We start from the raw sequence: 15,647 nt of genomic DNA on the forward strand, positions 1-15,647 counted from the left end.
TTAGTTCTGTTGTTGAACTCAGCAACGTTGACCTCAAGTCTGATGGCATTGGCATCATTAAGTCAATGCATTGAAGGTGGATGGTGAGCCTCATTTGCATTTAATTAAGGAGGACCTAATCACCTTCCTCTTGCATTCTGCAACTCCAAGAGAGTCCACAGCGGTAAAGCCCTCAGCCCACACTCCCTGGTAGCACCTCTGCTTGCCCATCTATCTTTGCATGACTGTTGTTAGCACAACCTGTTCTACTGTGTTAGAAATTCAAATGAGAAAATCAGGTGACTAAGAAAAGATGAAATCAGAATACTCTCTTAGAAATATACTGAAAAGTAGCGTGGACATTAAAAAATAATCAGCATGCAGGGATTTTTTTTTTTTGCATTTTTAAATCTATGTTGCTTTCTTCTTTTCAAAATATTATATCCAAAATGATTATGACAGTTTCAGAGATAATGATCCCAGCGATGAGCTCTTCCAAGCTTGTTTGCAGAAGTGGATCGAATCTGAAACCTAGTTATGTAGTCCTGAGCACAGTATAATTAAGGAGTACAATTAAAGGTTTTCTGTCAGATAATAGTGAAACTCTTATTTGGCTGCATAATAAAAATAAAATGCACATCCCATCACAGAGTCCCTCCATTCCTCTCGAAGGAAATAAGCTCAAGCTTTGTTTGCAGTTGGGTCAGTGGGACCCTGAACTCTGATGAGCTGGTGTGAATCTTAACATCTAAGGAAAAGGTTCCTCGCAGCCTCCATTTTAATTTTTATTCTTAACGATATTTTCCCTTCTGGTCCTCCCAGTTGGATTGAAAATTGAACCAACTACTTACTATCCTTCATCATCGTGCTTTGTTCCTTCTACATGGGCATCCAAAACTTGCAAACGAGAATCTAAGCAGATTTTCTGGCCTTCTTCAAGTATGGTTTTTCATGGAGGGTGTTTGCCAAGCCAGCCAGCACCGGGGCACGAGAGAGGCCGTGACTACCACGCCCTGAATGGTGCTGAGGATCCCAAACTTTTCGAAGCTGAGGTGCCCACTCACCCAAATATAACCAGCCAAAAAAGTTTGAATAGGCTGAAATCAGATTCAGGCTTGACTTTTTGCAAACCAAAGTGCATTTTCTGGATCATATCTAATTGAGTTTTAATTTTTCATTAGTTATTTCCTGAAGCACAACATGATGTAACACGCAGTCTTCATTTGGCTAGCGAATCATCTCAGTGTGACTGATACAGATCTGGCTAAGTCGTTTATAGGTTCTGCTGCACCTGTTTAGGTGTTACAGTAGGAGAGGCCCCTCCCAACCAAGGAACAGTCTTGTGGGTGTGTCTCCCAGTAAACTAACCTCCAGTTCTAACGGACGGGACACATCACTTCCTTTCAGAAGCACATCACAGAAAATCTCTTACCTCTGGAGAAGAGAAGCCTTTGAATATTGCATGCACGCCTTCCAGTGCTGGATCGTGCCGTGATTACTAACGACAGTAAAATGTGAGATTGTCTCCTTTTGAGCAGGCGGTGTTGCAACCAAGCTTCCTTCTAAGGCAAGCCTGAGCAGGGAGTGAGAAAATAGGTATTCACTAAGAGGCATTTCCACGAAAACGAAAGAAAAATAAAGGTGAATAGTTGGAACAAATAACAAACTCCGTTTCTAAGTGCAGAAGACAGCCACTTGACAGACTCCTCGATTTGAGCACAAAGCATCTTTCGATGGTGTAATTGGAGTAGCAGTTTCAGTTGGTTAGATCTCTCTGCCTGCTTTTTAAATGTCTGGTGATGTCAGCAGGTGTTCTAGAGGTCTCTGGTTGTTCCCGCAGCAACAGGCACAGAAGGTTCCATGCATGAAATGTCCTGGAATCTTCCCTGAAGTTTGCATCAAGTTTTACATTTTTAATTTGTAGGGGCTCAAGATTTAGGGCAGTTTTGGTTCTAGCAACTCCAAATCAAACGAGTAGAAGAAAATTGAAACGGTTAGTTTGCACCAGTGTTAGAGGAAACCAGACAAACTCAAGATTCAGCCAGAGTTTGACAGCAACATCTCAAAGGCCAAAATCTGATAGCAGGTGCATTCCCTCATCCTACTGGGACATGATGGTTCTCTCTGCTCTCACTTCCTATTGCACCAAAGATAATCACCAGAGGACTCACTGGTTTGCAAGTCGTTGAGTCTCACTGAACTTGAACTGATCACTTACACAATTACAGGGGAAGGAGTGATTCTGTGCACATTCTCAAACGTGAATTTCCTGCCCAAGACTTTTTATTCCCTTCCCCTTTTTAATTATTATTTTCCACGATACAGTTTTCTCCTCTTCCTCCCTCCCCATTTCTGTTCCCATTTTTTTCCCCATATTGTCACAGTAGTATAGTCCCTTAGTAGCAGTTGCAAGTTTAGCTTTCTATTATTTAAGTGCATCCTGTCTTTGTGGGTATAGACAAAGGTAGGGAATCTAGTATCCTATGGGAGAGGTTCTTTTACCACTTCGTTTGGAGTGGTACTTTCATTCGAAGGTGGGGACATGTACTGCAGTGTTCCTTCCATCCTGGTATGTTGTTCCCCATTATACAGTTACTTTATGAGAATATATGTATATACTTGATGATCTGTATCTACTTATTTTGTACTCCACATGAAAGCTGTCTTATTTCAGAGAGAACATATGATAACAGAAAGTCATGAAAATTGTGATATGCTCATCTGTTCTTGTTCTGTTTGGTCTTTGGGTTAGTAGTTTTGTGAATTCATTCGTTTTTCATCAAAGTCCCGGGAAGTCTTACCCAGTCCAATGATTCTGGTATCAGAAGCTCATACTCATCAGATTCTTCTCTGTGACTCTGCAAGTTGATTTCATGACTGATTTCAAAAGCATCCAGAGAAACCTCAGAATAACAGAGTGACTCTCTGTGAATGGAAAATACCTAGCATGGCCCTGGGAAAAGATCTGATAAGAGTTCATTATTAACATCTTCAGATAATAGCTGTAATTATGACTGACTGCATCATAGCAGGATAGATCAAATTTCCAGGAAATTCATGCAATTTCTGGAACACTTATGTTAATAGCATAGCTATATAAATATACAACGGAGCCAGTGATCACCTTTTGGAAAGCATTTCCACACAATTTAACATCGAATAAGCCTAATTAGCTTACTTTTCTATTCTTATGAGAGAACAAATTATTTTGAGATTTACCAGGAAACTCTTAAAAGTTAGTTTGAGGTGAAAATAAAAGATTACATTTAGAATCTGATATGGAGAAGTTTATCGAAAATGTCAAAAGTTTCAAAACACTTGAGCAAATGGGACCATGGGTCTTTACCATTAAACAAATGCAAGATTCCAAAAGCAAAAACAAAGATTCACAGTTGCTCAAAGAGAGGAAGAAAGGCAGGTAGACAGGCTGGCTTTGTGTCACAGCACGTTAAGCCACAGCCTGTGGTGCCAGCATCCTATGGGCAAGTGCCAGTTTGATGTGCCTGAAAAAGCATCAGAAGATGGCATGTTGGCTCCTGCCACCCAGGGAGGAGACCCAGATGGAATTCCAAGCTCTTTCCTTTCCTCTCTCTTTCTCTCTCTCTCCTGTTCAAATAAAATGTTTTAAAATGCATTAAACATTAATAAACTGCATATCTTTTAATAATGAAACTGAAAATCAAAGGTGAGAAAGCCAACATGAAGCACAGGAAATTATTTTGATAAACACAAATTCTTTGTTTCCTACACAGGTGAGTAACCTGTGGCCTACGAAAGACTGCATATATAACCATGGTGCTACAGGATTCCGGTGCAGGTTCAAAATCCCCATTGTCTAGTGACCTTCTAGCCCTCAACACAGCATTGCACAGTGTGCTAGTCACATGTTCTTGGTGATGTAGCTGTAAGCAAGGCTATTGTATTGCCAGTCATGTAAAAGATATAAAAGATAATACAACCAGTATTATATTCAGCTATACTGTGTTGTACCCTTACTGTTGTGTTCACAGCATACTCTTACTTATCAAAGTTTGTTATAAAGTAGTAAACCATGTTATGCTAGCAGAAGCCTGGGCATGTTCTGGACTCTTGATTGCATCAACTGGCCATGCTTATCGATGTGCGTTTATGTTAGCATGTGCCATAACGTTCATGCAACAATGAAGTCACCAACTCAGGTATTTCTCAGAGCATATCCCAGACATTAAATGGTCCTAGGAGACACCATTTAACATAAGTAATTTGCAAACAACAGGACCTTGTTGCTCATTTGTCTGCAGTCTGGGCAAGGTCAAGACCGCAATGCCAGCTGACCCAGTGTACTTCAGAGATGGGACCTTATTGCTGAGTCCCCACATGGCACGAGGGGCAAACAGGATGCCACAAGACTCTGGAAGGATCGCTGATCCCATGGATGAGAGCCTGATGCTGGTGACCCACTGCTCTCTCAAAGGCCTTAATGCCCTCGCTGTGGGTGTTAGATTTCAGCCTGTGAATTGGGGGCAGGGAAACGACACACCATCAGCACGCACACAATGTCAGTAACTTTCCATATTTTCAGTTACCACCAATTTTACCAGCAAAAAGCTATGAGGGGGGCTTCAGAAAGATCTTTGAAAAGTGAAAACAGAAGACAAGCTTATGTTGAAAAACAGTTTGAAATGCTTGCATAGAAGCATCTTACTGTTTTAATTGCATTTTGCTCCTTACTAAAGATGAGAAAAGGTTTTCTCTGATTTGTTATTAGGTTTTCATTGCTTTCATTCGGCTTGCTTCCTCTGCCAGTTCTTCTGTTGCAATGTTCCCTTCCTTACTCACTATGGGAGCTCCTTACCCATTAAGAGCATTGCCTTCATTTTGTTGTATTGCTCTTCATTGATCCTCGCCATTTAAAATAGTTTTGTAATGTAAACAAAATCCATAGTCTCTTGCCTCTTTTTTTCCTAGATTCTAGATTCTCCCTTGGCCAGTCCATCACTTGTGTCTTTTCCTCTTACAGAGAGCAGAGGTGTACAAAGCACTCTAGATAAAATACACATGTAAAGCATATTGTGGATATTCATTTCTCATTTTTTTCTCGTTTTGATATTTCCTAAACAAACATATCTACTGTATTAGCTGACACACTAGAGAGGGTAGTATCTGATGGGTTCGCTGTTAATCTGAGCGTTTACTCACCGGAGCAAGGTATTACTGCACACCACTCTGTACCAACGTGCTGCCAGACCTTGGCCAGCCATCAGTAAGCCTTGCACCCAGCCGTGTCCTCATGTACCCCGTGTGTACCAGCATGGTGCCAGCTCTTAGCCACCCATCAGTAAGCCCCTGCCGCCATCTGTGCCCTCATGTATCCCATGTGTACCAGTGTGGTGCCAGCCCTTGGCCAGCCATCAGTAAGGCTGGCACCCAGCCATGGCCTCATGCACCCTGTGTGTACCAACATGGTGCCAGCCCTCAGCCAGCCATCAGTAAGCCCTGCAGCCATCTGTGTCCTCATGTACCCCATGTGTACCAGCATGGTGTAAGCCCTTGGCCAGCCATCAGTAAGGCTGGCACCCAGTCATGGCTTCATGCATCCATGGCCCCAGAAACAGCCAACCTGATCCTTTGCTTTAGTGCTTCATCATTGCATTTCTTTCTTCTTGTTTAGCTTGTCATTTTGTGTGACTTTTCTGGCTCTCTTTGTTTTTCTAGCTTCTTTAAATGAATACTTTATCATTTTACTAACAAAGGCATTTAAGGATGTAATTTTCCACTGATAATGGTTTGGGAAATGCTGTTGTATCTTTATTTTTCAGATAAGTGTCCTGCTTTTCACTTATCAAGTGCCTTACCTATTTAGAAAAGAAGTTGACTATTCATTAACTTCAGATATCTCTGAAATTCGATCAACCTATGATATTCTTTGAACCATAAAGAATCAGGACTTCAGCCTCCCTGTTTGTTTCTTCTCACTCTGCATGCATTTGCGGTGTGCCAATGTGATGATTCACTCAGCCAGGAAATAATTAATGATTATCTGCAAGAGTCTAGGCTGGTAGGAGCACATCTGACCCACAGGCCATCCTGTGGAATCCTTTGGTCTGGCTTTAGGATTTGACCTTCAGTACCTCTATAGCAGGCTAATTTTTAAGTGCATGTTTTTGTATGGTTTGCATATGATGCTGTAGACGCTAAAGTGGCCCTTGGCAGAAAGAAGTTTCACACCCTGGGTCCAGATAACATAACTGAGCTGTTCCTGTGCCTATGTTATATGTTATGATTCCAGTTTACCAAAAGATTTGGAGGGACACATGTGGCTCTCTCCATTTGCTATTTCTAAGACCAGAGAACTCCTCTTTCCTTTTCTCCTGTAAATATCAGGAAAACCTTCATAATAGTTGAAGGTGCATCTCTTACCGTTGAGCTCAACTTTCAGACAGGGATGATTCCAGCTGTGTGTGAGGGGGTGGGCAGCAGATGACTAAGGAAGATTGAAGTATGGGAATGATGGAAAAGAGGGGCCAATGAGACCCTGGAGCCCAAGCATTCACCCTGAAGACGCTCCTCTTGTAGGGATGCCCTGGTTTAGCTCAGTCCATGTCCTAAGATGAGTTCCTATATAGGAGATCAATGAGCATCTCTGCAACCCAGAAAATCCCCAAACATTGATCGTTCCCCCTCTTTGGGCAGAGATCCCAGTTGTTTTCCTGTGATTTGCCTTGTTCTCTTGCTGGCTGACCACAGGGGAGCTCTTGGTCCAGAGATTTGCCGCAATGAATTTAGTCTCATTAAGTCTTCACTCTGGCATGACTCGGTCCTTCCTGATGTTGTTGCTGGCACTGTGTTCCTGACAAGACCTTCCCTCTCTGCAAGGTTGAAGGCCCCTAGTCTGCCATGCTCTCGGCTTGACTTCCTTGAAGATAATTTAAGACTCACCCAATTCAACCTTCTTAAGTGATGGAAAATGTGCAGTGTGTAAACTCTAAACCAGCTTTAAACAACTCATGTCATTTGAAATGTGGGCATTCCTCGATTGTTAGTGAACACAGACACAGGAATTTTAACTCCCACATCTCTTCATTTCTAGCTCAGAAAACATTTGTGTGAAGAGAATATGGCTATTTGTATTGGACCTTCTGTTTCCCACAATCCTATGCACACTATCTGGTCTGAATTAAGCATTCTATAATGTAGTGAAAGATTGAACTAAATTTATCTGTGATACCAAATACATTCAGCAAGAAATACAAATCTTATGTGAGAAATTTGGAATTAAAAAGTCTCACACATCATCCCCAAATGCTAAATAATAAGACATAACAGGGATTCTTTACAATGCACAGCTGACATTTCAAGAAAATCAGAAATTGCAACAGAAAGAGCTCAGAGTGACAGGCGATTGGGTTGCCTTGTTCCTGGGCACTTGCTGGGTTGTGGATGAACAGATTGGGTCACGAAGCCTTTGGACCAGACTATGACCACGGAGGTGACAGGAGCATGTTCTTGTCTGCTTTCACCTTCCTGCAGGCGGGTTTCCCTGTTGGACTTCTCGTTCTGGTCTCCAGGAAGTCCTGGCCTGGGACATACACACCAGCTGTCTGTAATTGGTAGCATTGATGAGCACCTGCAGGACAAATGTGGATTCCCTCTGGAAGGGAGCATCTTTGCCCAGGCCTGCACAAAAACATCCCAGGGACAAAGTCTAAGCTTGAGCTCAAAATCCAAGTTTACAAACTAGACAAGGAAAAAGCACTGTGAATAACCAGTAAAATGACACCCAGAACTTCAGCGCACTAAGTTATCATGTACTGGCTATGAATATGTATGCTTGAAATGAAAAAAAAAAAAGGGTGATAGTGAAGATGTTAGCTCAAAAGGAGGTACTCTGAAAAGAATCTTATTTGGTATAAAAACATCTTTTTAAAATGAAAATGAAATGGACACATTCAACTGAAAAGCAGACTCTAGTAAAGAGAGAATCCTAGAATGTAGAGGATAGATGCGAAGAAACTATCCCAAGGGCACAGAGAAAGAAGGAAGAGACAGAAAAATAGGACATGATGAGACATGGGATACGGTGAGGCCTGACTGGTCTTCTCACAGACTTAGCTTCAGAAACTGCAGTGAGAAATGACTGTAAGTTTTCCAGAATTCTAAAAAGGCACCAATCCTCAGACATGGAAAACCAGGCAACCCCAAATATAGCAAATGAAAAAAAAAAAAAAACATGTCAATAGTCAAGCAATTACAGGAAAACCAAAAACCACCTAGGAGCTAGGGGTCTTAAAACATTCAGAAATAGGAGATGGATGCCAGCTTACAAGAGCAGCGCAGTGGAGAACAGCTGCCTTCCCGGTGTACAGAGAACGTGCTTGTCCACTTAGCATCGTACCGGGGGATAACCAAAGGTTCATGGAAAACCAGAATGAAAAAAAAAAATGAGTTTATTTTGGTGCAAGAAAAAAAAAGTTGAAATCCCTGCAGAGGCTTTTCACAATATGTATTTCCCATGAGCTCTTTAAATATCCCTGTACACTCAGCTAATTGCCCTTGGGAAAGAAAGAGATGTTTTCAATATGTCATTGCAAAGTTTGAAGGAAAAAGTAAGAAAGGAAGGAGGAGGAAGGGTGGGAGTGAGCGAGAGCTGAAAGGGGAGGATGGGAAATAGTGTTATGTTCTTAAAATTGTATTTATAAAAAACACAAAATTTGTTCCCTTCATATCAATGCTAAAAAAGTTTTAAATGCACTTGGGAAAGCAGCAGATGGCCCAAGTATATAAGCCTTTCCACCGAAGCAGAGGGCGCAAATGGAGTTCCAGGCCCCCAACTGGCCTGTCATAGACCTGGCCATTGAGGCCATTTGGAGAGTGAACCAGCAAATGGATGATCTGGCCTTCTGTGTCTCCCTGCCTCTCAAATAAAATAGCATTTTTAAAGGTCATTTAAAAAGAAGTCTTCAGAAAAACACTGAAAGAATGTATTCTTGGAGAAAAACGGTAAACAAAGTAGAATTAAAGTCAAGAAGTAGTGTGAATGGGGCAGGCATTGGGCAGAGGTTAGCACACCTACTCAGCATCGCAGGGCCTACCTTACACCTGCTGATGCACACCCTGGGATGTCACACGGAACAAGGGTCCACATACCTGGGTCCCTAAAACCCATGTGTGAGCCCCAGATGGAGCCCTTGGGGTCTGCTTCAGACTGGCCCAGTCTGGACCTTTAAGGATTTTCAAGGGATAAGCCAACAGATGGGAGATATCTCTCTCTCTCTCTCTCTCTCTCTCTTTCTCTCTGGCTATATGTATCTCTCCCTACTTCCCAATTTAAAGTAAAGAAAAAGAATTGGAGCAAGAAAATAAACTTAAGAAAACACAATTAGACACTGACAAGGTAAAGCAATAATGAAGCCTGGTGAGAGAGGAGCGGGCGGAACTACAAAGTAAAGTAAATACTGGTTGGAAACAACACCGAATTGTGGAACTCTGTGCACAGAGTGACCATGTAATAACGATAGACATTATCAGGTGATACCCGGTGTGGTCCATGCCGTGACCCTAGAGAGGAGGAGAGCTGGGCATTGCAGGTTTCCCCATTCGTGACGGTGCTGCTGGTGTTCGTGGGCCAGTGATGTGTGCTCCGTGTATGACTGCTGTCTATTTTAATGAAGGCTTGAAGACTTCCGTTTCTAACTGCGTAACCCGAACTCTGCCACCATAGTCCTATTTATAAGTCCTGAATCAGGAAAGAACGCAGAAAATGGACAAAAGGCCTAAATTAGACTTGTCAAGGAGTCTTTAGGAACTGGTTGTCATCTGGGTTTTTTTTTTTTTCTGGAAACTGTGCAGTGTAGTCTAGGAGACCAGGGAGGAGGTCGCCTCTGTGGGCCAATGTGCTGCTTCTTCCATACTCAGGTCAGCTCTAGGTCTGCCAGGGCTGTGCTGTGCATGCCAGGAACGAAGGAAGAGCAAAGAGGAGCTCCAACTGTCACACACACACACAGACACACACAGACACACTGCAGCACAGAATTCTCCTTCTAGCAAGGCTTTCTCCAGCTTTGGAAATGTCTTTAGCTAGGGTGGTCTCAGGGAGAGAACATTGGACTTGGGGTCAGTCAGCTTTGCTGTTAGACTAAACATGTAGGATTTCTCTGGCAGATTGCAATTCATTCTAGTCCCCATCAAGGGGGAAAAATGTGAGAAGAGTGTGACCAGGTTTTTAAAGGGGCCCGTGTTGTTTCAAGTTATGGTCAGATGAGCTCGGAGTTTTCAGTGAGTATCTGATTTGTGAGCCACCTGCTGTTCCTCACTGGAGACCTCAGGTGAGCAGGTGGCACTTCCCCCTGGCCCGTTCAGCGGCACCTCTACAGCGTGGGGCTGGCCGCTGCTGGGCAATCTGCTCTTCTTGAACTTGACAGTTGCTGTGCTTTATCATCAACCACTGCTCAGTGCCACTGGCTTCTTTTTGGCAAGTGCAAGCAGTGGTGTGAGATGGATGAAATGACTTTGGCCCTTCTCCTTGGCGCCTACGGACGCTCGGATCCACACAGAGAACATCAAGGTCTTACACACCTCTCCAGAAGCAGCACTGGAATTAGCTTCTGCTGCGACCATGACTTTGTCCGTAGGCACAGCTGGCAGAGCATGCCCTTCCTTCCCCAGTGCGTATACTTCCTGTGGCATCATTCTTCCTTCCTGCAATGTCATCTCAGCGTTTTCAGAACCCTGTAATGAGCAGAGCCATTGTACTTTTCTGAGATTGAAAATATCTACACTGAACGAGGCTTTTCTTGCTGAAAGCACTTTGGGCGACATGGAGATCATGAGAGGAGTGTCACTCCCACGCAACGGGCTGGCATAGGCTCACCACTTTGGCTGAGCCCAGCGCTATCTGTGGAAAGGTTAAAGCAGCTCTGAGCAGGGCATGCTTGTCCATCTGGAGGAGGACTTTACAGAGCCTGGGCTACCAGCCCTGCATCTCCAGCTGTTGGTTGTCATCGTGTTTCTGGGTATCTCCCTCTACCCACCTGTGTTCAGGAGTCCTATTGTTGCTTCCTCTTCCTGTTAGTAAGGTTGCGGTGTGAGGAGTGTCACTTAGCAACTCATGGAAAGGTATATGACAGGTGGTCATTGCGTCGTCTCCACAAAGCTTGCCTCGAAGGTGGACATGGTCTTTGCTTGGTTCACTGTGAAGGCCCCTGGCCAGTAGCTTGGAGCTCTCGAAATGTGGCTGCTGCAACTGAGTCACTAGGTTTCAATGTTATGTGAATTCAGGCGTAAGCAGTAAGTACAGCAAGAGGCATATTGAGGAGTGCCAAACTTCAATTCTTTTTTTTTTAAAGATTTATTTTTATTATTTTTTATTGGAAAGGCAGATATACAGAAAGGAGAGACAGAGAGGAAGATCTTCCATCCGATGATTCACTCCCCAAGTGAGCGCAACGGGCCGATACTATGCCGATCCGAAGCCAGGAGCCTCTTCCGGGTCTCCCACGCGGGTGCAGGGTCCCAAAGCTTTGGGCCGTCCTCTGCTGCTTTCCCGGGCCACAGGCAGGGAGCTGGAAGGGAAGCAGGGCTGCCAGGATTAGAACCGGCGCCCATATGGGATCCCGGGTGTGCAAGGCGAGGACCTTAACCAGTGCGCCACCGCGCTGGGCCCAAACTTCAATTCTTAATGGGAGACTTGATTGCCTATCGAAGTTTAACATGGCAGAAAATAAATAGCATCCCTTTCTAATATTATATCAATAAATTATCTTACAAGCTCACAGCTTGTGCTAACCTTCATTACTTGAACTACAAGAGGATCCTACTGATTACTTGAGTGATGTTTCACCATCGTCATGTTTCCAAACTTTAATTAGCCATCTAGGAAGCCTTTGAAAGTGATCGTTGAGTGTGAGGAAAACATTTGGGCTCCCGCTCTCACTGTGGCAAAAGATGGAGAGAGATGCAAGGAACAGGTGGCACATGCGATGTAGGTGAACCTGTCCTGAGGCACCCCACTGCAGAGCTTGTCCGTGTCGTGTGGCCTCCAGAACCCAACAGGACAACACAGCAGCAAGGGGAGAACCTCTTCCCAGCAATTGGGTTTCCATCTCTGACACATGCTGGGTTAAGTGGGTTTTTTTAATGCAAAATGCCCTGCTGTTTCAGAGCTCAAACCTCGGAGTCTGTACTCAGCGTGTGTTTTTCATTCATGCAGAAAAATAAGATTTTGTAGGTGCTGGCACCATGATCGGCTTTGTGGCTGAAGGCAGGGCAAGCCATCACAGGTGGCTCCTGGCACCTGACAAACCCCCAATGCACCAGAGTCAAGAGTACCGAGTGAGTCAGCAAGTGGAGATGGGCTTTGAGGAAGAAGGATCATGGGAGGGGTAGGGGCCTGGGGCAGAAGAAACTCCTTCAAATCATTCTGCAGCCTGGTAGTCCACAGTATCTGCCCATTTCTTGTGCTGCTGCTTCTAGACACTAGGTGTTGACACATGCTCCTAGTTATCTGGGTGTTCTTTCAGTGTGGACTTAAGGCCATCAGAACTTGTGTGTACAAGGAACACCATTAGCTCAGTGCGCAAATGGGAGCGCTGGGCCCATGCCAGGGGAAGAGTCAGTCTGTAGAGGATTGGGCAGTCAGGGAAGCTCATGAAACCATGCACCCACAGAAGCAAGGCCTTACAGAGGCTGTGCTTCCAAGTGGCCACCACGACCCAGAGCCTGGGAGCAGACAGGGACACCCGCAATCTTCTGCACACCCATCCCTTTCAGGGACCTCCCCACACAGCTGCAGAGGAGGAGTAGAAAGTGGGGCAATAGCAGAGGGCAGACCAGCAGCGACACTTATCCAGAATCTCGAAGTCTAGGCTGAGGCTTTAGGACAGCTCAGAAACATTGAAATAAGCCCATGAAAGTTGGCTTCTTTTTTTTTTTAAGAGCTTGACAAAAGCCCTTGCTGTTGAGTATCTCCCTCACCTGCTCCTAAGCCTGACCTACCCATAATGCCTCTGCAAGAGTTCTAAGGGCATTGGTAGCATCGTCAGCAAAGCCAGACACACAGCAGGTGAAGCTGCTCTGGGATTTGCCTGAGCTTTAGTGTGAAAACTGTTCAGGCCAGAGACAGCCAGGCCAGCAGAGTCCATGTAGCTGCCTCTGGGAACTGCATCATGCAATGACACTGACAGGTGATTAGAGGGTGGTCCTGATGGCTCTCCACAGTGCACCTCTTTAGTAGCCCCCTGATGCCCCAGGCCACTGCACCTGCTCCTACTGCTGATCCACGGGAGACCAGCTCCCACAGTAAGGTGCTTGATCGCCCTCAGCCTCCCAACTGAGGTATATAGTTTGCTGCCCTTGCAAGAGACTCTCATTCTGGCATCATTCATTCTTATTGTGTTTGGATTGCCGCGGCCAGTGGACCCAAGTTATGCTGACTCTGGAGCCTCCTGCTCCATTCGTCTTCCCTGCTTTTCCTTGATGTGCCTCCCATGCTGACTCTGTCCTTGAGGTCTGTGCAAAACCACAGCAAATCGCCCCTGGAATAAAGTTTCTTTACACCAGGGGTAAGAGTCAGTTCAGCCAGGGGCCTCTGATTTGGGGAGTGATTTACACACCAGCAGTGTGGAGAACAGACTGCTCACCAGCCCACATCTGCACTAGGACTAGGCAAGGCCATCAGAATGGAGGCCCTGTGAGAAGCCTTAGTGGTTCATAAGAAGAGGACAGGGACCCCCATATGCACTGCCGCACTCTCTTACAATGTGGTACCCTGTGCCACCTCAGCTGGCAAGAGTGCAGTCTGCTAGGTGTGGGCCCTCAAGCCTTCTCAGTGGACTTCTTTTTACAGTCATGCAAAGATGGCATCCATTGTGTAAGAGCACATGGGTTGTCAACCTTGCTATTGTGTGGGCATCGGTTTCACCAGTGTGCAGGCCAGGGAGCGTGTCCTGGGAGATGAGAACGTGTAGTGTTGTTCTTTCCTGTCCTACTCAGGAGTGACTTCTGCAGACCCCACTCCTCTCTGTGCCAAATCCTTGTGTTTCAGGGCTCCTCGTGACCCTACTGCAGTGATTGTCACTCATCCCCTTCTCATGCCCAGTGATTTTGTAGAGATGGAAAGCACCAAACCAGACAGTCTGCAAAACCAGAAAATGCTAAGAAAATATAAAGTCCAGACATTGCAGTTCAGCCCCGGCTGTTGCTCAGAGGATGCCCTGCTCCAAAAACGTGGACATGCACCTGCAAAGTCGCACAGGTTTTAGTGCAGAGTCAGGGTCCAATGAGCTGAATGAAAGCACATGCCCTGGAAAGCAGCTCGCACTCCCGCAGTGCTGACTGGGGGCCCGTGGCCGAGCCTCCAGACTTTGCTTTTCCCTGGCAATGGCTCACCTCCTTCTCCCCAGATAGCCTCACTCAAAAACAAAGTCATGCATGATGAATTGCAAGACATGGGTACCCGGAGTGGTGAACATCCTTGCTTGGGTCAGGACAGTAGATGTATATGAGGATCTGGTCACTGCCTTCCAGGTAGTCAGCAGGGCAGAATCCTGCAACAGAGGGAACAGTGGTGGCATTGCAGATGAGCTCCCTATGCCCAGTGCTGGTCACCCCTGGCTTACAGATGTGTTTTCCTTTCTTTGTAGATCACATTTTATATTCTGGTGAAGGCCATTTACACCCTGGGCTACAGTGTCTCTCTGATGTCTCTTGCAACCGGAAGCATAATTCTTTGCCTCTTCAGGTAAGGAGTGGAAATGACCAGTGGTGCAAAAAGAGATAGGTACAGAATCTGTGTAGGACTACTGGGTACCTTGGGGAAGGTAGGGGTGTGTGTGTGTGTGTGTGTGTGTGTGTGTGTGTGTGTCTGTGTGTGAGGGAGAGAGAGAAAGAGAGAGAGAGAGAGAGAGAGATCAGTTCCTCCCAGCTGAAGCCAGCCTTCTCTCAGTGCTAACCTTAGACAACTCCTTTGCAGAATGCTGGCCTGAAATTCGGTGCTAACGTTTCTGTCTTTATTTCAATATTCTGCACTTCTTGCATAAAGATATAATACTGGCTTTGGATAAGAATTCAACTTAGCTCTCATTCATCAAACACTCAGTTGTTATGCAAATGGCTGGAAAATGCAGAAGCAATATGATCTTGCCCGTGCACACAGAAGCTCCTTTCTGTGCTGAGAGATGCTGAATTGTGTTTAAGCTCATGAAGGAAAGAATGAGATTGTAGTGGCTTAAGACCTAAATCAGTCTCTTAGTAGTTCTGTAACCTTGGGCAGGTGAACCTTTCTCTGCAGCTATAGCATATGGATTCCCATGGAGGCTGTGTCTAAAAATTGTTGTATTCTACATGACAGCGCATGGGAAGGGCTTCGAGAACATATTGTGTGAAAAGAAATACCCAACTCTGCCTAGTTTTTCCCTTGTAGTGAATTTAGGTTATTTCCTGACCACTGGGAGTTTTATCCTTTTTGGTATGTAATGACTGCTTTACAGGTGCCTGATCAGGGTGAAAGCATAGAGGCTTTGATGCCAGAATAGAGGAACAAAGTGAATCACAGTTAAAACCAGTCTGCAGCTCACTAGTACTAAATAAAACAGAATACACACAGCTTATTTTGGAAGTATTTTGCTTACTTTTTTTTAATTTGGAAAGAAGGATGAAAGAGACACGAGCTACAGAAACTTCATGTAGCACAG

At 44.9% G+C, this 15,647-nt stretch overlaps 1 protein-coding gene across 2 annotated transcripts in view; it reads left to right on the plus strand.

Moving 5' to 3' along the window:
- Positions 1-15,647, plus strand: part of VIPR2 (vasoactive intestinal peptide receptor 2) — a 96,048-nt gene that overhangs the window by 47,942 nt on the left and 32,459 nt on the right. The window contains exon 5 of one of the 2 annotated variants that reach the window (XM_040984351.1): positions 14,598-14,695. The exons of the other annotated variant lie outside the window; for it this stretch is intronic. Coding sequence (XP_040840285.1) covers positions 14,598-14,695 — 98 coding nt within the window. The remainder of the gene's footprint in view (positions 1-14,597; positions 14,696-15,647) is intronic. 2 annotated transcript variants of the gene reach the window in all.

The sequence above is a fragment of the Ochotona curzoniae genome, unplaced genomic scaffold (genome assembly GCF_017591425.1).
Source record: "Ochotona curzoniae isolate NIBS_2020 unplaced genomic scaffold, NIBS_Ocur_1.0 contig_4105, whole genome shotgun sequence".
NCBI lineage: Eukaryota > Metazoa > Chordata > Mammalia > Lagomorpha > Ochotonidae > Ochotona > Ochotona curzoniae.